General features: G+C 39.1%; 1 protein-coding gene across 1 annotated transcript in view; it reads left to right on the top strand.

Annotated features, from left to right (window-relative positions):
* The first annotated feature begins 9,706 nt into the window (after positions 1 to 9,706).
* MRC1 (mannose receptor C-type 1) overlaps positions 9,707 to 24,006 on the top strand; it is a 114,217-nt gene continuing 99,917 nt past the window's right edge. The window contains exon 1 of the mRNA XM_086334153.1: positions 9,707 to 10,373. Coding sequence (XP_086190279.1) covers positions 10,313 to 10,373 — 61 coding nt within the window. The 5' untranslated portion in view covers positions 9,707 to 10,312. The remainder of the gene's footprint in view (positions 10,374 to 24,006) is intronic.

Here is a 24,006-nt window from a genome sequence, read left to right as displayed (position 1 = left end):
ATATTTAGGATGTGCCTATGAGAGTCCCTTGGACTTCAAGGAAATCCAACCAGCCCATTCTAAAGGAGATCAGTCCTGGGTGTTCTTTGCAAGGAATGGTGCTGAAGCTGAAACTCCAATACTTTGGCCACCTCATGCAAAAAGTTGACTCATTGGAAAAGACTCTGATGCTGGGAGGGATTGGGGGCAGGAGGAGAAGGGGACGACAGAGGATGAGATGGCTGGATGGTATCACCGACTCGGTGGACATGAGTTTGGGTGAACTCCGGGAGTTGGTGATGGATAGGGAGGCCTGGCGTGCTGCGATTCATGGGGTCGCAAAGAGTCGGGCACAACTGAGTGACTGAACTAACTGATTATCAATAAAAATCTCATAATTTCTTTTGCTTTGAAATTGGAATATTAATGGACTTTTTTTAAGGAAAGTCTTCTTTTTCTACAATGTATTTCTTTATTTTTCTTCTTAAAGATGTAGGTTCCTTAGAAAATAGGTTTTCCAGAATATTTTATTACATAAACTAAAAAATTACCTTTTAAATTGCTTACAATTATAGATAATATTACATATTTGGTGTAGTTTGAAGAAGATACCCTCTGCTTTTGTGTCTTGATTTCCATCTCTAAAATCTGGATCATTTACAGATCATAAAAATATATTTTTTGCCTTATTCTTAGTTTTTTTTCAAATATAAAATGGGTCAAACAAGCCTTTAAATATTAATTTATTATAAATATATTAATTATATTATAACATTATTAATATAAACATTATTTATTATTAATTTATTATAATTGGAGCTGCAAATTACAATATTGTGGTGGGTTTTGCCATACATTGACATGAATCAGCCATGGGTGTACATGTGTCCCCCATCCCGAACCCCACTCCTGTCTCCCTCCCCATTCCATCCCTCTGGGTTGTCTCAGTACACCGTCTTTGAGTGCCCTGTTTCATGCGTCGAACTTAGTCTGGTCATCTATTTCACATATGGTAATATAATGTTTCAATGCTATTCTCTCAAATCATCCCACTCTTACCTTCTCTCACAGAATCCAAAAGTCTGTTCTTTATATCTGTGTCTTTTTTGCTGTCTTGCATATCAGTTCAGTTCAATTCAGTTCAGTTGCTCAGTCGTGTCTGACTCTTTGTGACCCCATGAACCACAGCATGCCAGGCCTCCCTGCCCATCACCAACTCCCAGAGTCCACCCAAACCCATTTCCATGAAGTCTGTGACACCATCCAGCCATCTCATCCTCTGTTGTCCCCTTATCCTCCTGCCCTCAATCTTTCCCAGCATCAGGGTCTTATCAAATGAGTCAGCTCTTCACATCAGGTGGCCAAAGTACTGGAGTTTCAGCTTCAACATCAGTCCTTCCAATGAACACCCAGGACTGATCTCTTTTAGGATGTACTGGTTGGATCTCCTTGCAGTCCAAGGGACTCTCAAGAGTCTTCTCCAACACCACACTTCAAAAGCATCAATTCTTCGGCACTCAGCCTTCTTTGTAGTCCAACTCTCACATCCGTACATGACCACTGGAAAAACCATAGCCTTGACTAGATGGACCTTTGTTGGCAAACTAATGTCTCTGCTTTTTAATATGCTGTCTAGGTTGGTCATAACTTTCCTTCCAAGGAGCAAGTGTCTTTTAATTTCATGGCTACAATCACCATCTGCAGTGATTTTGGAGCCCCAAAAAATAAAGTCAGTGACTGTGTCCACTGTTTCCCCATCTATTTGCCATGAAGTGATGGGACTGGTCTTGCATATAAGGTTGTCATTACCATCTTTCTAAATTCCATATATATACATTAATATACTGTATTAGTGTTTTTCTTTCTGATTTTGTATAATAGGCTCCAATTTCATCCACCTCATTAGAACTGACTCAAATGTATTCTTTTTAATAGCTGAGTAATAGTCCATTGTGTATATGTACCACAGCTTTCTTATCCATTCGTCTGCTGATGAACATCTAGGTTGCTTCCATGTCCTAGCTATTGTAAACAGTGTTGCAATGAACATTGGGGTACAGGTGTCTCTTTCAATTCTGGTTTCCTCAGTATGTATGCCCAGCAGTGGGATTGCTGGGTCATATAGCAGTTCTATTTCCAGTTTTTTTTAAAGGAATCTCCTCACTGTTCTCCATAGTGACTGTACCAGTTTGCATCCCCACCTACAGTTTAAGAGGGTTCCCTTTCCTCCACAACCCCTCCAGCATTTATTGTTCGTAGACTTTCTGATAGCAGCCATTCTGACCGGCGCGAGATGGTACCTCATTGTGTTTTTGATGTGCATTTCTCTGATAATGAGTAAAGTTGAGCATCTTTTCATGTGTTTGTCTGTCATCTGTATTTCTTCTTAGGAGAAATGTCTGTTTAGTTTTTTCACCCGTTTTTTGATTGGGTCATTTATTATTCTGATATTGAGCATGAGCTGCTTGTATATTTTTGAGATTAATTCTTTGTCAGTTGCTTCATTGGTTATTATTTTCTCTCATTCTGAAGGCTGTCTTTTCACCTCACTTGTAGTTTCCTTTGTTGTGCAAAAGCTTTTAAGTTTATTTAGGTCCCATTTGTTTAGTTTTGCTTTTATTTCCATTACTCTGGAGGGTTGGTCACAGAGGATCTTGCTGTGATTTATGTCAGAGAGTGTTCTGCCTATGTTTTCCTCTAGGAGTTTTATAGTTTCTGGTCTTACATTTGGATCTTTAATCCATTTTGAGTTTATTTTTGTGTATGGTATTAGAAAGTGTTCTAGTTTCATTCTTTTACAGGTGGTTAACCAGTTTTCCCAGAACCACTTGTTAAAGAGATTACCTTTTCTCCATTGCATATTTTTACCTCCTTTGTCAAAGATAAGGTGTCCTTAGGTGCATGGATTTATCTCTGAGCTTTCTATTTTGTTCCATTGATCTATATTTCTGTCTTTGTGACAGTGCCATACTGTCTTGATGACTGTAGCTTTGTAGCATAGTCTGAAGCCAGGCACGTTGACTCCTCCAGTTTCATTCTTTCTCAAGATTGCTTTGGCTATTCGAGATTTTTTGTATTTCCATACAAATTGTGAAATTATTTGTTCTAGTTCTGTGAAAAATACCATTGGTAGCTTGATAGGGATTGCATTTAATCTATAGATTGTTTTGGGTAGTATACTCATTTTCACTATATTGATTCTTCTAATCCATGAACATGGTGTATTTCTTCATCTATTTGTGTCATCTTTGATTTCTTTCATCAGTGTTTTATAGTTTTCTATGTATAGGTCTTTTGTTTCTTTAGGTAAATTTATTCCTAAGTATTTTATTCTTTTCTTCACAATGGTGAATGGGATTGTTTCCTTAATTTCTCGTTCTGTTTTCTCATTGTTAGTGTATAGGAATGCAAGGGATTTCTGTGTACTAATTTTATATCCTGCAACTTTACTATATTCACTGATTAGCTCTAGTAATTTTCTGGTGTGTCTTTAGGGTTTTCTATGTAGAGGATCTTGTCATCTGCAAACAGTGAGAGTTTTACTTCTTCTTCTCCAATCTGGATTCCTTTTATTTCTTGCTCTTCTCTGATTGCTATGGCTAAAACTTCTAAAACTATGTTGAAAGTAGTGATGAGATTGGGCACCCTTGACTTGTTTCTGACTTTAGGGGAAATGTTTTCAACTTTTCACCTTTGAAGATAATGTTTGCTGTGGGTTTATCCAGAGAAGGCGATGGCACCCCACTCCAGTACTCTTGCCTAGAAAATCCCATGGACGGAGGAGCCTGGTAGGCTGCAGTCCATGGGGTCCCGAAGAGTTGGACATGACTGAGAGACTTCACTTTCACTTTTCACTTTCATGCATTGGAGAAGGAAATGGCAACCCACTCCAGTGTTCTTGCCTGGAGAATCCCAGGGATGGGGGAGCCTGGTGGGCTGCCGTCTATGGGGCTGCACAGAAGTGGACACGACTGAAGCGACTTAGCAGTAGCAACAGCAATGGATTTATCATATATGGCTTTTATTATGTTGAGGTATATTTCTTCAATGCCTGGTTTCTGGAGAGTTTTTATCATAAGTGGGTTTTGAATTTTGTCAAAGGCTTTCTCTGCATCTACTGAGATAATCATATGGTTTTTATCTTTCAGTTTGTTAATGTGGTGTATCAGTTTTATTGATTTGAAAATATTGAAAAATCCTTGCATCCCTGGAATAAAGCCCATTTGGTCATAATTTATGATCTTTTTAATATGTCAAATAATCTTATAATTAAATTATTTTGAAAGACATGTGCCATGCCAAACAAAACACTGGCTCTTCAAATAGTCTGTACATTACAGTAAATCTAAATATACTATCTGAAGAATGTTATGAACTAAAGTCAAATTTTAGATAAATTATCCAATACAAAGACTTTTCATTCCTATAAAGTTAATTACTTTCTATTAAATTGCAAAAGCAATTTATTATTGGTGTTTTGATGTATTTTGATAAGGATTGGAAAATTGAAGAATAAGAACAATTAAAATCCCAGTTTTCTATCTTTAAAATTTTAAGTTTTTACTTTACTGCATCATTATATCTTTTTTTCCTTCTGAGTCAAAATTATCTTGGTATCATTTGAGCAAATTTGCCTATTAAAAGATAGAGATGGTTAAACCAAATAAACTTCTGTATAAATCACCAGTTTAAACTAGGAGAAATGATGGAATAGACTACCAAATAATTTGTTGAGCTGATTTTCTTGGAACTGTTTCAGAACAAAGGAGTCACTAAGTTCATCTTACATGGAACTGAGTGGGTGTGAGGTACGTAATGTTTGAGAGCATCTAAGAGGAAATGAAATAGTTCACCAATTGTCTCACCAATTAGGAAAAAAAGAGGATTTCCTTTATTTTATATAAATCCTCCTTTAGCTTGAAGGAAGTACTAGTTGAAAACAACCATCAGAAAGCTAAACGAAAACCAGAACCAAAACTTAGTAGAAGTATAAAGAGGATGGTAAGAGTTGGATTTTATTTTAATGTGGTAAGATGTACATAACATAAAATTTATCATTTTTATGTACAACTCAGTGGTTTTAGTGTATTTGCAATGTTGTACAACTATCACCACTATTTTTAAAACTCTTCTTCATCCCCAGTGGACACTCTGAATCCATTAAACAATAACACTCATTTCCCCTCCCCCACTAGTCCCTGGTAAAAATAGAGGTATTTTTCCTGTCTTTATGAATTTGTCTATTCTACGTTCATATAAGTAAAATCATGAGGCATTTGTCCTTTTGTGTATTATTTATGTCTGTGTTATTTCAAGATTGTAAGTGTTGTAGCAGGTATCAGAATTTCTTTTTTATGGCTTAATAATATTCCATTAGATATTTTATTACAATGGAATAGAATAATATTAATATATATAATATTCCATTGTATATATATTGTTTTATTCATTCATCTATTGATAGACATGTGTTGCTTTTTACCTTTTAGCTACTATGAATAATGGGAATAAACATTGGTGCACAAATATTTGTTTGCATCTCTGCTTTCGATTTTTTGGGTATACATCTAAAAGTGAAATTGATGGATCATATACCAAAATCACTACAGATGGTGACTGCAGCCATGAAATTAAAAGACGCTTACTCTTTGGAAGGAAAATTATGACCAACCTAGATAGCATATTCAAAAGCAGAGACATTACTTTGCCAACAAAAGTTCATCTAGTCAAGGCTATGGTTTTTCCTGTGGTCATGTATGGATGTGAGAGTTGGACTGTGAAGAAGGCTGAGCGCCAAAGAATTGATGCTTTTGAAGTGTGGTGTTGGAGAAGACTCTTGAGAGTCCCTTGGACTCCAAGGACATCCAACCAGTCCATTCTGAAGGAGATCAGCCCTGGGATTTCTTTGGAAGGAATGATGCTAAAGCTGAAACTCCAGTACTTTGGCCACCTCATGCGAAGAGTTGACTCATTGGAAAAGACTCTGATGCTGGGAGGGATTGGGGGCAAGAGGAGAAGGAGACGACAGAGGATGAGATGGCTGGATGGCATCATTGACTCGATGGACGTGAGTCTCAGTGAACTCCGGGAACTGGTGATGGACAGGGAGGCCTGGCGTGCTGTGATTCATGGGGTCACAAAGAGTCGGACACGACTGAGCGACTGATCTGACCTGATCTGATCTGATGGCAATTCCACGTTTAATGTTTTAGGGATAGGAGCAGCCTTTTTCCATAGTGGCTACACCAGTTTACATTCACACCAGTAATGCCCAAGAGTTCCAATTTCTCCACACCCTCATCAATGCTTGTTATTTTCTGTTTTTGTTCTTTGATAACAGCCACCCTAGTGGTCATGAAGTGATATATGATTTGGTTTTGTTTGCAATTCCACCTTGGCTAAGTGGTAAAGAATCGCCTGCATTGCAGGAGATGTGGGTTCTATCCCTGGGTTGGGAAGATCCCCTGGAGAAAGAAATGGCAACCCATTGCAATATTCTTGCCTGGGAAATCTCATGGACAAAGAAGCCTGGTGGGCTACACTCCATGGGGTTGCAAAAGAGTCAGGCATGACTGAGCAACTAAACAGCAACAACAATGTTGAGCATCTTTTCACATGCTTATTGGCTATTTGTATATTTTCTCCAGAGAAATGTCTATTCAAGTACATCGCTCATTTAAAAAATTGGTTGCTTTGTTGTTGCTGTTGAGTTCTATTTCTTTACACATTATGGATATTCTTTATCAGATATATGATTTGCAAATATTTTCTCTCATTTCTCTCATTCTTTTCACTCTTTTGATAGTGTCCTCTTTAATTTTGATGAACCCCAATTTAATCTACTTTTTCCTTTTGTAGCTCTGCTTTTGGTGTCATGTCCAAAAGAAAAATATTGCCAAATAGAATGTCATGAGGATTTTTCCTGATGTTTTCTTACAAAAATTTTCATAGTTTTAGCCCTTAACTTTAGGTTTTGACGCATTTTGAATACTTTCTGCATTGAATGGTCTTGGTACCTTTGTAAAATCTGACTAACCTCATATTTGAGTGCTTATTTCTGAGCTTTCTGTTCTATTCTATTGGTCTTTATGTTCTCTCTTATGCCAGAACCACACATGATTTTGATTACTGTAGCTTTATAATAAGTTTTGACATCAGTAAGTGTGAGACCTCCAACATTGTTCTTTTTCAAAATTGTTTTGGCTATATGGGATTTCTTGGAATTTCATATGAATTTTAAGATGGGGTTTCCTGTTTTGCAAAAAACATCATTGGGATTTTGATAGAAGTTGCATGGAATCTGTAAATCTCTTAGGGTAGTATTGTCATCTTAACAATATTATGTTTTCAACTCTATGAACATGGGATAGCTTTCCATTTATTTAGGTCTTCTTTCTTTCAGCAATGTTTTGTAGTTTTTGTTGTGTAAGTCTTTTGCCTCCTTGGTGAAATTTATTCCTAATATTTTATTCTTTTTTGATGCTATTGTGACTAGAATTGCTTTCTTAATTTCCTTTTCAGATTTTTAATTAATAGTGTGTAGAAACACAACCAAATTTTGTGTTTTAATTTTGTATTCTATTTTGTTGTATTTGATTATTAGCTGTAGCAGGTGGTTTTTTGTTTTTTGTTTTTTCCTTTTTGGTAGACATTTTAGGATTTTTCACATATAAAATAATGTCATCTCTGGAAGAAAGATACTTTTACTCCTTTTTCTCTGACTTGGATGCCTTTATTTATTTATTTTCTTGACTAATTGCTCTGGCTGGAACTTTTCTTGCCATGTTGAACAGAAGTGGTGAAAGCAATTAAAAGCTTTAATTACCCTTCAGAATACACAAGTCTGATATTTGGAAGATGAGTCCCCTGAAGGGCTATCCTGGATCCATCAGGGTGCAAAAAAGGCTGTTACCTGCCACAAAGATGGGGGAGTGGAAGATGATAGCCACCACCCAAGGAAGAGCTTGAAATTCACTGAAATGTACCAGCATTTCCATCAAGCTCTCCCCTGGATCCTCCTAAGTTTCTGCTAGTTACTTGGGATACTAAAATAGACTCCAGACAGTTTCTGCCCAGTTTAGTAGGTGTTGAAGTGGAATGATGGATTTCTAAAGCTTCTTACTCCACTATCACTCCCACAAGAACTGGCTTTCTTTTTAGCTTGGTCACCTCTTTTAACCTGTTAAATCTTTGTTTTAGTAAGGTCAAGGTCATGGGGTAAATTCTTTGTGGGATGATAGATCTCCTGTTGTTTCAAAATCACAGATTGTACCACTGATCCTGGTTGGCCATATGACACATTTTGTGTGATTTAAAAAAATCTGAATGTGAGTGTAGAGAAAATTCAGTTAAGTTTTATCTGCTTCTGAAATTAATGTAAATCCAAATTAGGCCAAACTTTCTGAATTTATATAGTTGGTTTACATTTAAAAACCATGAATGTCTCATTTAAAGTATTTTTTTTCTCACGATAAATCAGTGAAGCAGTGTTTTAGAAAGAAATATTTTGTTTCATTTGCTGTGTTTTGTAACCAATCTTTTATGTCAGTGAAACACTGGCTTAATGAAAAAGAAACATTTTTCTTTGTGTCCTACATTTTCATCATATTTTTCATCCTGTCAGAGTAATCTGAAATTTAGAATGTTAAAAAAAATCAGTAAGAGAAATATATCACATTTCTTACTAGGAAGCAAAGTTTATAGTATCACAAAGATGGTGAATCTTTGAGCTTTCCATTTGAAGACAAACTATTCATTAAAACATATACATTACCATATGTAAAATTAGACAGTGAAATTTACTGTATGATGCAGGGAGCTCAAATACAGTGCTTTGTGACAACCTAGAGGGGTGGGATGGGGTGGCAGGTGTAAGGGAGGTTCAAGATGGTGGGGACATATGTATACCTATGGTTGATTTATGTTGATGTATGGCAGAAACCAACAGAATAATGTAAAGCAATTATCCTCCAGTTAAAATCAGTAAATTTAAATTAAAAAACTAAAATAAAATTTCAAGAAATACTCCAGCAGCTTCCTTTTGTTTGGCTAACATTTCCCACACTCCAGTTGTGAGCTGGCTATCTAATTATCGATATCTGCTTCAAAATGTTCTTAATTCATGCTTTACTTCTGAAAAATAACACAATAGATCTGTAGGGTTAATATGATGGTTCATGAAAGATGTTTTCATTTTTTTAAAAAGAAATTATCCCACCTATCATGAAATGACCAAATGAGCAGACTTCCTCCTGGCAAGACGACCCCTGTAAACCTGAAGAGGATCACTATTGTTAAGGATGGGCAGTGGGGCTTTACTGCAAGTCCTGTCACTGTTTTCTCTGGATCTCTTGAGAACTTTCTAGAAAAAGACTTCTAGAACTTTCTTCTTCCTTTTACAACTGAGCTTCTTTCTTAAGCTTAGTCTCTATTTTACATTTCTTCTAGCTGAAAGGAACAAAGCTCCATATGAAGCCACTTTCGAAGCTTTCAAAGAAAAAAGAAAACTCTAAACGTTGAATATGGAGAGTAGGATGGGATCCATTTCAGCGCTTAAGAAGACATTTCCACCAGAAAACTATCCTTTAAAAAATAGTTTATTATTTTAGATGTAATGCCATATTGGTATAATTCAGGATTTTTAAATTTTTCATTTTTGGAGGAGGGGCCGCATGTGGCATGTGGGAATCTTAATTTTCTGACAAAGGATTGAACCTGTGCCCGCTCTGTGTTGAAAGGCCAGAGTCTTAACCACTGGACTGCTAAGGAAGTCCAGAAAACTGTCCTCTTTATTGCCTGCCATCTCCACTACATTCCAGGGCTTGTCTGCTGAAGGTCCCTGGATTCAGCTGCTGCCCAGAGAGAATCTCACTTTTCCAGCCCAGGTAGTGGCCTCCAGCTTGCCCTCCCCCGCATCCAAGCAGAGCCGGGAGGTCCAGCGCTGTTTCACTTCCCCCCTTTCCCAGCAGGCCGGCCCTGGCTCCTGGGTTCTCACAGGCGCCCAGTCGCCTCCACCCTCTTCCTCATCTCTCTCCCACACGTGTCCCTCTCTCCCCTTCCTCTGTGTCTGCTCTTCTCAGAAGTTAGCTTACAAAGCAAAGTTGTAACTTTGAATTCCTGTTTTTCCAACCACCCTCATGTGACAGGATATCTCCTTATTGGAGGTTTTCCCTAATTTCAGAAGCCCTTTAAAAGTGGGCGCTTCCTCCACGCTCCTTTTCAGCTGGGCAGTTCTGAGAAGGGCGGAGCGGGCAGGGACAGCTGGGGGCTCACTGGCCTGGTCCTCCCCGCTCTCTTCTCTCCATCCGTGGAAGAAAAGGATAAACTCTGGACCATGAGGCCGTCCCCACTCCTGTCTCTCCTCTTTCTTCTTCCGGTAGCCGTGCAGCTCCTGGGTAAGTAGGCTAATGAGGTCTGAGCTTCCTGACTTGGGGCCTGGGGTCTATGATACCCCCTCCTTTGGGGGAGAGTGTTAAGGGATTCCTTCCACACCTGCGTGGAGGAGGAAGCCGGGCTACAGCACCACCAGCTCTGCAGGAAGCTGCTCCGGGTTCCCAGGCTTGGAAGCTGGGGACTGGCAGGAGGCAGCAGCTCCTCCTGGGGTCAGGGGGCTGCCTGATCTGAGCCCCTCAGAACCCTGCCTTCCTCTTACCTCTTCTCTCGTCTCCCATTGCCCCTTCGCTGCTACATATTCTTGGAGTGATTTCCGCTCCGGTTGGCGAATTCTTGTTTTCAATTTCCATCTAACTCTCAACCAGTCTCTTCTGAGCGTTTTTGACCAAAATGAGGGCAGCGCTGGTGTCTCTCTTTATCGTAGGTGTAAGGATGGGTCACAGATAGTACCCCCCAAAGATCTCATGCGAGTTTACAACTCATCTTTTTTCTGTGAATGCACCTTAAAAAAATTTTTTTTTTTTTAAGTTGGAGTTGATTTATAGTGTTGTGTTAGTTTCAGGTGTACAGTAATTGGGATCAGTTATACATATACATACATCCCCCCTTTCTTTACAGTCTTTTCCCATATAGGTCATTACAAGAGTATTGAGTAGAGTTCCCTATGCTGCAAGGCACCTTCTTATTAGTTATCTGTTTTAGACATAGTACTGTGTATACCTCAATCCCAATCTCCCAATGTATCCCTACTCCCCACCCACCCCTTACCCTCTGGTAACCATAAATTTTATTTTCTGTTTCAGTGACTCTATTTCTATTTTGTAGATAAGTTCATTCGTATCCCCTTTTAGATTCCACGTGTAAGCAATAGCATATGATATTTGTCTTTCTCTGACTTACTTCACTCACCAGTGAATGAACCATTTTGATCAGTCCTAGTTTTTATTACTAGACAGTTCATCCTTACGTGTTCTACATAGATCCTTCTCTCAGTTCTAAGTTGTTCAAACTGATTTATTCCTATTCTTCCATCCCTTCCTTTTTTTTTTTCTTGGAAATGGATGATAATTCATGAGGACCAGACTCAGAGCTTTCCAGAAGCCTGAAGACAGTATGAAGTCTCTCTCTTCTATTTCTTTAAACACATCTTGCTTTACCCTCGGAATGAGAGCTGAGAGTGTCTGGAGGAATGTTTATTCCAAGGTCTCTTTTGAGATGAAATAGATGGGATTTCAGCTTTGAAATTTTGTATTTCTGATCCCCTTTCATTTTTCACAAATCAGCAAATACCACCTTGCCCAGCCTGTGCCAAAGGTGTTCCATGCCCTGTCAACATGTTGGAGGCAGGTGCTGGGGAGAGGGGATCATGGATGAGACAGAAGCTCCTGACCACCAGGAAGCTTTCCAGGGAGAATGTTCAACCACAGAAAACAAATCGGCATGACCATGAAATAGCTGAGATGATAAAAACACAAGCAAAGGCAGCATAGTTTGTAAATGGACCCTGCTACTTAATTTCTTTGTGCCTTAATTATAAACTTTCTTAGTATATAAACTAAGAAGCATCATATTACTTGTCCCATCAGTTGTTGCAATGACTCAATGAATTAAACTATGTAAAATATTTAGAACATAGTATGACTCATAATAGTTACTAAATGTTAGCTATTCATAACCATGACTATTTTTTCCCCCATGGTAGCAATCAGTAGCTCAGTGAAAGCAAGATAATTAGCATTTAAAGGAAAGGTTTTCCAAGAAACAATACAGAGGAAGGAGTCCTGAAGTCTGAGGAGATATTTTCCCTGTTGTTTTTGTTTAGTCACTAAGTCATGTTTGCAACCCCATGGACTATAACCCTGCCAGGCTCCTCTGTCCATGGAATTTTCCAGGCAAGTATACTAGAGTGGGTTGCCATTTCCTTCTCCAGGGAATCTTCCTGACTCAGGGATAGAACCTGAGTTTCCTGCATTTGCAGGCGGGTTCTTTAGCACTGAGCCACCAGGGAAGCTCTTATTTAACCTGAGTCCTGGCTACAAAGCACATCTCTTAGTGAGTAAGGAGAAGGGTGACGGGATAGCAGGCTCCATATCACTCTGGTCTTCATCTTGAAAGACTGTCTTGTGCAAGAGGATTAATATATTCTTCGTGACCCCAAAGGTTAAAACTAAGACCAGTGACAATCTTCTAAAGGTTTCACTGTCTCAAATAGAATGTTCTTCGTAGGAGAAAGTTTTCTCTCACTAAAGGTCTTCAGAGGAGAAGGCAATGGCAGCCCACTCCAGTACTCTTGCCTGGCAAATCCCATGGACCGAGGAGCCTGGTAGGCTGCAGTCCGTTGGGTCGCTAAGAGTTGGATGCGACTGAGCGACTTCACTTTTACTTTTCACTTTCATGCATTGGAGAAGGAAATGGCAACCCACTCCAGTGTTCTTGCCTGGAGAATCCCAGGGACAGCAGAGCCTGGTGGGCTGCTGTCTATGGGGTTGCACAGAGTCGGACACGACTGAAGTGACTTAGCAAAGGTCTTCAGACAGACCCTGAATGAGACCTGTACTCCAACCTGGCAATAGAAACATCATTGGCCACATTATATAGCCATGTTTAAAAAGGTAAAAAAAAAAAAAAAAAAAAACAGGTGACACTGATTTTATGAATATGTTTTATTTAACCCAGTGTATCCAAAATATTATTAGTCAACATTCATCAATATAAAGCTTACTGGGATATTTTTACATTCATTTTTTTTTTAAACTTTGTTGTTTTTTTTTTAGTATAGCCAATTAATAATGTTGTGATAGTTTCAGATGGACAGCAAAGGGACTTAGCCATTCTCTCCCATACTCCCCTCCCATCCAGGTTGCCACCTCACATTGAACAGAGTCCCCTGTGCTAAACAGTAGGACCTTGCTGGTTATCCATTTTAAATACAGCAGCATGTACATGTCTATCCCAAGCTCCCAAACTATCCCTTTAGATTGGTTTTAATACTAATCTAGGATGTCTGTGAGGAACAGTTGCCTACTGACCACTCCCTTACTAGTTTTCATAAAATTTTCCTTTAATATTTATATTTTTCCTTCATTCTTCCTTTCTTTTTTTATCTTTTCTTTATTTCTAGTCTCTCATTTATTCCTTTATACATGTGACTTGTTTTGGTACCAGATTTAACACATACTTTCTGACATTGTTGAGCAAAACCAAGTTTTTGTCCTCTTTCTTTCTTCAGCTGTTCTGATAGTTGTCTGTTTTTCTTGTTATTGTCCCAAATGACTTCTGATTTTTTTCTCTGATTCTGAGTTGGAGACCTGTTGGTGTAGGATATTGCAGATACAGGTGAGAAGACAGTTGCTTTGTTGTGTGACATTTCAGCACCTTCTTAGGTTGTTGGACCTAATTTCTAGGTAGGAAGAATCACTGCTGGTTAAATGTGAGTGTTAAAGAATTAAATACACTTAAAGTAGGTCAGAAGGAGAAAGACAAATACTATATAATATCACTTATGTGTGAAATATGAAGTATAAACCAAATGAACTCATCTATGAAACGGAGACAGACTCACAGACATAGAGAAGAGACTTGTGGTTACCACGGGCAGGGGTACTGAGGGAGGGATGGACCGGGAGTTGGGATTAATAGATGCAAATTATTATATAGAGAATGGATAAACAGCAAGGTCCTACTGTATGGCCCCGGGAACTATCCAATGTCCTGGGATAAACCATAATGGAAAAGAATATGAAAAAGAACGTATATATGTATAACTGAGTCACTGCTGTACAGAAGAAACGAACAGAACATTGTAAATTAACTATACTTCAATAAAATATATTTTTAAAAAACAAAATACGGAAGGCAACCTGTAAGGGGAAAAAAAAAAGAATCAAACACACTCAACCTCAGTTATAGACAAAGACCCTGTCTTCAAAGGGACGTGGATGACAGTGATGACAAGTATTCCTGAAACCTGGTTTCTGACACTGAATCTTGAGCAGCTGAAGGAGAACCAGGAGGTCACAGAGCCACTCGGGGAGTTGAACAGAAGGAATGTAGCCTTTTAAGTGGTGTGTTGTTTGCATGGCAGAGAAGGAACAAAACTGCTATCAATGTGAGAATAACAGGGTCCTCTTGCCTCCTGGTAAGCATCAAGCACTGTTGAATGGAAACATCATATAGTTACACTGATCCATAGAGGGAACTCATGGAAATCAGGTAATAAATTGAGAGCAGAAGGAGATAGGAAGGCAAATACCCTTTGAAAAAGAACTGAAACTGGCATAGGAGACATTATAGGATGTGCATGTGTGCTCAGTTCTTCTATTGTGTTGGACTCTTAATGAACCCATGGACTGTAGCTGTCTAGGCTCCTCTATCCATGGGATTATCCTGCCGGGAATACTGGAGTGGGTTGCTATTACCTCCTCTAGGGGATTTTTAACCCAGGGATCAAACCTGTATCTCCTGTGGCTCTTTGGCAGGCAGATTCTTTATCACTTGAGCCACCTGGGAAGCCCCTTACTGTGTGACAGATTCTTCTGATTATAAACCAAGTTAAGGTTACAGAGCCCTTTCAGATCCTTACCCACTTCAATTAATTGCTTTCAGATCCTTAATCAGATCCTTACAACAACCCTATGAGAAGGGTTGAAAGTGAAAGTGAAGTTGCCCAGTCGTGTCTGACTCTTTGCGACCCCATGGACTGTAGCCCACTAGGCTCCTCCATCCATGGAATTTTCTAGGCAAGAGTACTGGAGTGGGTTGCCATTTCCCTCTCCAGGGGATCTTCCTGACCCAGGGACAGAACCCAGGTCTCCCATATTAGAGGCAGGTGCTTTACAGTCTGAGCCATCAGGGAAGCCATGAGATGGGTTGGTTGGGTGTTATTAATGTCATCCACCTTTTACTACATGAAAGGCTCAGAAGTCAGCTAGCCAGTAAGGACCTGACCAGTTCTTGATTGTGGTCTTCTGGTTCTGAGGCTAAGAAGATGTAATTTACTAGCTGGAGCGTATTGATCAGGAAAGACATAAACGTGCTTCAAAACAGCAGTATGTCAAAAAGGGGATTAGTCCCTCTATTTGGATCAATTATTTAGATTTTTCACTTGGAGATGGGAAAGGGGACAGTAACCTTTGAGGGTTCACTATCTGCAAAATGATTTTCTGGGTGCTTTGCTTAAATTATCTGTAAATATATATATCTAAATATTTCTAAAAAAATATTTAGAAAATTTCCAGCAGCTCTATCAGAGAACATTATTATCCCATTTGACAGATCAGGAAAGTGAGGCTAGAATGATTAATTTAACTGAGGCAACACAGCTAGGACTTGGTGGAACCAACATTTGATTGCAAGTTTGCTGGCCTGCAAACACATGCTTCTTTCCACCACATCACATGGGAACTCTGGGGTCTCTATCCTCCTGTCCCTGTCTTTGCAACAGTTCTCTGTTTTTTTCTAGTTTCATCCTGCTCTGGACCATTTCACATTGCCTACAATACTGATTTTCCCCAGCTAATGATAAGAATATACTAATATGTATCAAGCAATTTCTGTGTGTCAGGAACTGTTTTCAGCGCTTTGTTTAGATGATCTAATTTAAATCTCACATGACCAGCAGGTCCTGTTCTTTCCTCCTCATTCTTCAGGGGGAAAAGGCAGCACAGAGTAGTTTAGATACTTGAGTAAGGTCACTCAGTAAGCAGTAGAGCTCCAATTATGTCGCAATCAGGTAGACACAATGCATAAAAATTAATTTGCCTGGTTATGAGTGGAAGAAGAAAAATTGTGTAGTCTCAGCTTCTTACCTACATGTTTTGCTTGTCTTGAAGTTGGCAGAGAGGCTGGGTTTTTGAGGTTGAAGATCAGGAGAGAAAGGGAAGGATGGTGAATGAAGTGGCAGCTGAGAATGGAATCCAGGATATAAGTCTGGGGATCAGCAGGTGGCAGGAGAGCTCCTGAGATGGGAGTGAGTGAATACAGGAAGGGAGTAGGTATTCCTATCTTTAGGGAGGGAGGCAGGAAGTTGGCAGTGTTCCTTACTTACTCCCAGACTGTTTTCTCCTTGAGGTCATAGTCCGTATTGGATTAATACTTGCACCTCCCCCAGTAGCCTAATTGTTGTTGCTGTTGTCGTTTAGTCTCTAAGTTGTGTCCAACTCTTGGGACCCCATGGACTGTAGCCTGCCAGGCTCCTCTGTCCATGGGATTTCCCAGGCAAGAGTATTGGAGTGAGTTGCCATTTCCTTCTCCAGTAGATCTTCCTGACCCAGGGATCAAACCTGTGTCTCCTGCACTGGCAGGCATATTCTTTACCACTGAGCCACTTGGGAATCCCCAATAGCCAAATACGGTGACTTTAATTGGTAGGTTCTCTGGATATTTGATGAATGAATGAAGGATCTAAGAGGAAAATAAAATCATTTTCAATTTTTTCTTTATCCTTTTGTTCAGTATCACTAAACCTAATCATGTGATCCTTAGTTTCCCCCTTGCCCCCAGCGATTGTTATAGTTTGTGTGTGTGTGTGTGTGTGTGCACGTGTATGGTAGTGATGGGTTAGTCCCTCAGTCATGTCTGACTCTTTGTGACCTCATGGACTGTAGTTCACCAGGCTCCTGTGTCCATGGGATTCTCCAGGTAAGAATATTGGAGTGGGTTGCCATTTCCTTGTCCAGGGGATCTTCCCAACCTAGGGATTGAATCTGGGTCTTCTGTATTACAGATAGATTCTTTACTGACTGAGTCTCTAGGGAAGTCCTTGTATATAGTAAGTGCATAATAAATATTTATTTTTAACTAATACATTTACATAAATAAATATTTATTAGCTTAATTTCAGTTCTTTGGAGACACACTTGTGGGGTGTACTGTCACTGACGGGGGCTAATGAACAGATTCTTGGTTTGGTTGACTCAAGATGGTGACCTCTGACAATGACTTGACAATGACTTGACTTGACCTCTGACAGTGACTTTTTTCCCAAGACTGGGAAAAATCTTGGGAAAAACTGGCTGAGGAGGGGGCTGTGAGACCAGAGAGAGGCAGCTGGTCCAGGGTGGGTGAAGGAGCAAGTGAGCCCTGTGGGCAGATGAGCTCAGCCTTCCTGGGTACTCTGGGTGACAAGGTAGAATGTATGTCCCAGAATCATCCTTCCTTGGTGTAAGGATTAGGGCTGTTCATTCCTCCAACACCCACTGGTCACTAGTGAAGGGCTGCTCCTAGGAGGTGTTCTTTCTCTGACCCTTCTGGTCTTTGCAGTGGGTGAAGGAGGCTCTGATGGTCCGAAAAACGTCCCCAGGCCCAGAGATGTGGGGCTGCCCCTGGGGATTGGAGCTGGTACTCACTGAAGTAGCAAAAGGCAAGAGAAATAAATGGGTTTCTGGCAACATCCACTACAAAATACCCATTTACTTTCCTCTTATCCAGCTTCCCTTTCTTCCACAAGTTATTAGCTTTTATGTTTTCATGTCAGTGTTTTATTTATAGATGGTGGGGAAAGCCTAAATATGTATAAGGAAGTACAGCCTATGACAGTTATATCTCTAAATTGTCACCTTTAATAACCTCACTTTCTTTGCCAGTAAATTTGGAAATTTGAACTTCCCTGGTAGCTCAGTTGGTAAAGAATCCTCCTGCAATGCAGGAGACCCCAGTTTGATTCCTGGGTCAGGAAGATCCACTGGAGAAGGGAACGGCTACCCACTCCAGTATTCTGGCCTGGAGAATTCCATGGACTGTATGGGATTGCAAAGAGTCAGACATAACTGAGTAACTTTTACTTTCACTTTGGAAATTTAATGACTTGCTTAGTGTTATCATTTAAAACAGTTAAAATGTGCTTAAAAGAACATTTGTACCCGTGATGTTGGATATCCAGGCTTTGGCCATTTTTTAAAATTGACTTTTATTGAAATATAGTTGTTTTGCAATGTTGTGTTAGTTTCTGCTGTTACAGCAGAGTAGGCCAGCCATGTGTATCCATATGTCCCCTCTTTTTTGGATTTCCTTTCTATTTAGGTCACCACAGAGAATTGAGTAATGTTCCCTAAGCTATATAGTAGGTTCTCATAAGTTACCTATTTTGTACACAGTAGTGTACACATGTCAATCCCAGTCTCCCAATTCATCCCACCCACCCTCCCTTTCCCACGCTGGTGTCCATTTGTTCTCTACATCTTTGTTTTGTAAATAAGATCATCTATATCATTTTTCCTAGATTTCACATATGTGCATTAATATATGATATTTGTTTTTTTTTTCTTTATGAGTTACTTCACTCTGTATGATGGTCTTTAGGTTCAGCCTTGGTGGCTCAGATGGTTAAAGAATCCGCCTGCAATGCAGGAGACCCAGGTTTGATCCCTGGATTGGGAAGATCCCCTGGAGAAGGGAATGGCAACCCACTCCAGTATTCTTGCCTGGAGAATTCCATGGACAGAAGCTATAGTCCATGGGGTCACAAAGAGTTGGACATGACTGAGCAGCTAACACTTTCACAGGCCCATCCACGTCTCCACAAAATGACCCAACTTCGTTCCTTTTTATGGCCAGACTTCAGGCATTTTTAACCTGAGACATTGTGTGGAAACTTCTTTCCTAAATGCAGTTTGACTTTTTACATTTCTCCCCTTGAAGTGTGGGCTGCATATCAGGGAACTTGTCTCTAGTTTGCCTTTGCATTGTCACCAGCAGGGTGCCTGATATCTATTTGTTGAAAAATAAAAGATTATTAAGACTGAGTTAAGACGGATGGCTGGCTTCATCAATTCGGTAAATACATTTCTGATGTATAAATACCATCTATTCTCATTTGTTCAGCTTTGCAATATTTCTGTTACAAAAACATAGTATAGACAACAACAATTAAGTGTTTATCCAAATAAAACATTGGTCTGGTTCATAGTGACAAAAATGCCATAAGCTGTCTTTTGGTCAAGGTCTTGAATCACTTTCAGAGGAAGACAGATGACATTTTAAATCAGAGACATTGCACAGAGACAGTGATACAAGCAAAACTCACATGTTGATGCGTCAAGGAGAAGAATAACGTATGAACACAGGATCATAAAGCGATAATTTTACATTTCCTCTTATTGTCTGGCAGAAGCAATATCAAACTTGCACTGCTTCCTAGTGTCCAAGATACATAAAGGAAATAAGAACAGATAAGTTTGTATTGAAATAGAAGCTTTTCATTTGCAAGTACTTCTGTTATAAATATAAACATTTATAAATTGCTCTTTGGGAAAAATAAACTTTCAGGGTAAAAAGTCATATGAAATAGATCCATCATCTTGAATCAAGCATTAAATAAGAGAAAGTACCTGGGTTAACAGTCAGGAGATGCTTCAAATTTAATAACTATTCCCTTATTCATTCAACAGATACTTGTTGAAGGCCTATTATGCTCTGAAAAGAGAGAATATGGTGATGGATTGGAAAGATAAGTCTTTCTACTCAGGGAATTTACATTCCAGTAGGGACACAGATAAAAAGTAAACAAAATTTTAAAAATATATATTTTAAAATGGTTATTAATATTATATAGAAAATAAAAGAGTAAAATTAGAGTTGTTAGCTCACTAAGGAGTTGGCAATTGAGTTGGAACCTTTATGAGTGTCTCAAGAAAAGGGAACTTGAAATATGGAGTCTGTAAAGTGAAAATGAGCTTCAAGTTTTTGAGGAACAGAAAGGCTTTGTGGCTGGGAGGTGGTGAGTGAGAGCAAGGGTGGGAGGAGGTGAGAGTAGGAGCAGCTCCCCTGGATGGTGTCACATCTAGTGAGCTGTGACATGGAAACTGGAGGGTTTTGTTCCTGTGTATTCAGTGGTCCTCGTGAAGAATTTACACTTGGGAAGAGATATGGTGAAAAACAAAATCTCTTCCATCCTGGAAAACCTCTCCCCAAAAGAAAAAGAAAAAATAATTTTATTATTGAATAAGTATTCAAGCAGAATGTGACATGTATTGGCAATCTACTAAAGAGACTGCAGAAACAGAGAAATTTGACCCTTTTATATGGCCAAGTAGAAATATTTCATGGCATCAAGTAGATTTTGCAGTCTGGGGTCAGGTGACATGTTAAGCCTGTCTCACCCAGGAAACTGGGAGATCAGGCATTATCGCTAATGATTCCATTTCGAACAGAGGAAAATCAGAGCAAGACCATGGTGGCTTGGTCCGGGGTATGGTAGTGGAAATGCAGAGAAAAGACTGGCTTAAGGAATATGTATTAGTTGGGTTCTCCAGAGAAACAGAACCAATAGAATATGTATGTATGGTTCCACCTCTGCCTCTCTGTCTATGTACCTATCTCTCTACCTATCCTCTATCAATATTTTTTGGGAGAGATTTATTTTAAGGAATTGCCTCATGCAGTTGTGGATGCTGACAAGTCCAACATCTACAGGAGTGGGTTGGCATGTTGGTAGCTCAAGAAAGAGTGGATATTGCAGTTCAGGTCCAAAGATAGTCTAGAGAGAGAATTTCCACTTCTGTGGGTGACCTCAGCCTGTTTTCTCTGAAGGCCTTCAGCTGATTAGATGGGGCCCACCCACAGTATGGGGTATAATCTGCTTTACTAAAAGTCTACTGATTTAAATGTTAATCTTCTAGAACTAGAACAAAAAACAAAAAACTTCCGCAAACAACCTTCAGAGCAACATCCAGACAGTTGTTTGACCAACAAGTTTGATCCTATGGCCCAGCCAATTTGACACATAAAAGTAACCATTGTGGTACATTTTTGAAGAGAGCCAACAGATTATAATTTTGTCCTAGAAAGTGAAAGAAAGCTGAGAATCTAGATGGCTCCTAGGTCTTTGGCTTGTAGATCTAGATGGATGATGGTGCCATTAATAAAAAAGAATATTGGATGTTGCCATCATAGTTAAAGTTAAAGATGGAACTACAGATGAAAATTAAATACATGAAGTAAAACTCAAGGAAGTATAAAAACCTCTGAAAGAGGAATTCTATTCTTGCATAAAGACTTCTAAAGACCTTACTTTAAATGGCTGGTTACCAGCTGGTTGGTTGACTGAATTTAGACAGTAAGTGTTGGCCACTCAACAATACGATCAAATGACTAAAGTAGAAGGTGGAAGATAGATTCCGTCAGGATGGTACTAAGCAAAACTATGTGTAATGTGGAAGAGAAGTCTAGAGAAGAAAGCAATAGGTGCAATGGCCAACACAAATTAAATGTAAAGGTCAGTATAGATGAGTCTACAAATATCTATGGCGACATTTTCATAGTTCAGTACCCTTTTAGCCAGATATAAATTTTTGTATGATACATTATCCATTTAAAGAACATTTTATCTTCCTATTTCCTGGGTTTTACTGTGAGTAAAACACAATATTATTAAAATTTTAATTGTATTACCAATGCACAAAGTTACTTGTGTTGCCACACAAAGATCAAACTTGGGAAGGACTTTGGTTAGATGGGAGGAGATTGCGTTGACACTGCATGTTCTGTTGACAGACGCCAACTCCAAATATGCCAACAGAAGCAGATATTCTGAATTCAGGCTCTAGTGAGTCCCGATTCCAAGAAGTGGAACCAGCAGACATGCGGAACCCAGCCAAGGAATCTAGGCAGAGGTTCAAAGTAGCTCCGAATTAGGAACCCAGGCAAGACAGAGGCAGGAGGTCTCTACCAAGTGTAGACAAGAGCAGATACGGCAAGAGAACATAATCTTTTGAGGCAAAGATCCATTATGACCTCAAAGTTGATGGTCCAAGACTGATCTCAGAGTGTGAGTGTTGCCAAGCCCACAGGGGTGTTGAGGACAGTAAATAGAATTTGGCTTGTGAAAGTGCTTTGTAAACAGCAAAGGGCTCTCTTAGTGATACTATGATTATTTGATAGTTTCACTGGGATGACCTGATTAAAATTGGGGTTAGCTGATGTAAACTATTGTATAGAGGATGGATAAACAATAGATCCTGCTATATAGCAGAGGGAACTATATTCAATATTCTGGGTTAAACCATAATGGAAAAGAATGTAAAAAAGACTATATGTATGTATAACTGAATCACTTTGTTGTAGCAGAAATTAACACAACATTGTAAATCTATTTGTTGTTCAGTTGCTAAGTTATGTCTCACTCTTTGTGATCCCATGGACTGCAGCATGCTAGGCTTCCCTATAAATCAACTTATACTTTAATGAATGAAAAAAATAAAGTTGAAATCAAATGTAAAAAAAATAACAAGCTCATTTAGCCAAACCCGCAAACATCTGTAATACTATACTAGCTCACTTTGAAAGAAGCTCTTAAGTAGAAGGAATTTACTTAAACTTCACAAAAAGTGTTTAATTTATATCTGTGCCCCCCAAATAGTTAGTTGCTTTCATTTGTCTATTAAAAAATAGACAAAAAAGAAAACCTTTAAATGATCAAACTTGAATTCAATTGTGATTTAAAGGATAAAAATGTGCTTACTAGCTCCTTTTATTCTTTTCTTTTTTGGCAAGAGGAAGTTGAGTTTTGCCAGATAGCAGCTATGTCCTACAAGAATAAACCATGTATACATATTTATTTAAAGTACCAACCCCAAATTGCAAGCATAAAAAAACACTGTTATTGGTAAAGTTTCTCTTATAAATATTACCTTAAACAATATAAAAACGTAATGTCCTCAACCTTTACTGCAAACTTCACAAATTATTACACTTTTCAAATGCATTTTGTATCATATTTTAATACAAAGGTCAAGTTGAATATGCCAATGAAATGACAGATACTAGATGTCTGAGGTGCCAACTGTTGGATGGGAAACAAAACAGAAAAGCTCTCTAGTTGCCCAGACCAGGGCTACCCAGCAGACTGTTAGCTCACAGATTTGCTGGCCATTAAATGAAGGTAAAAATTCCTAAAATAAAATTGTTTTTCTAGACACAGGAAACTTTCCCAGTGTTAGAATAATTGTGTATCAGTTCAGTTCAGTTCAGTCGCTCTATAGGTTTCATCTATCTCAAAGAGGCTAAGGGTAGTCAGACTTCAAAATTCTGTTCTAGGACACAGAAATATTTAATTTTATACTTTATTGTATTTATCTCCAAATTTGTTTTTCTCAGATGAGTGTTATTTCTTCTTCTATTACCTATCTTTTATGTTTGTGCCTGCTTGTATTCGTGCTTAGTCGTGTCCAACTCTTTGCAACCCCATGAACTGTAGCCTGCCAGGCTCCTCTGTCCATGGAATTCTCCAGGCAAGAATATTGGAGTGGGTTGCCATTTCCTCCTTAAGGGGATCTTCCCGACCCAGGGATTGAACCCGTGTCTCTTGCATCTCCTGCATTGGCAGGCAGATTCTTCACCACTGTGCCACCTGGGAAGCCCCCTTTTATGTTTGCTGCTGCTGCTGCTGCTAAGTCGCTTCAGTCATGTCCTACTCTGTGCGACCCCAAGCATTTGAGCCTTTTCATAAGGTTCCTTGTCCAAACTCGGACATTTTGAAAATTTCCAGTTAATTACTGGCAGCTGGCAGCCATGTACTCCTGACAGAGGACCCTCAACCCAGTCTTTCCAGCTTCAGGGACCCTTCTGGAGGAGCTGAGTTGGCCCAGGCAGAGTCAGTTTCATCCTTTTTCCTGTGATCATAGGTCTTTAAGGGAAATG

This window comes from Bos grunniens, chromosome 13 (assembly GCF_055505025.1).
Source record: "Bos grunniens cultivar Pamir isolate PY7600 chromosome 13, Bosgru_T2T1.0, whole genome shotgun sequence".
NCBI classification, from domain to species: Eukaryota; Metazoa; Chordata; class Mammalia; order Artiodactyla; family Bovidae; genus Bos; species Bos grunniens.
Note: the sequence above shows the minus strand (reverse complement) of the source record. Positions and strands in the feature narration are given on the sequence as shown.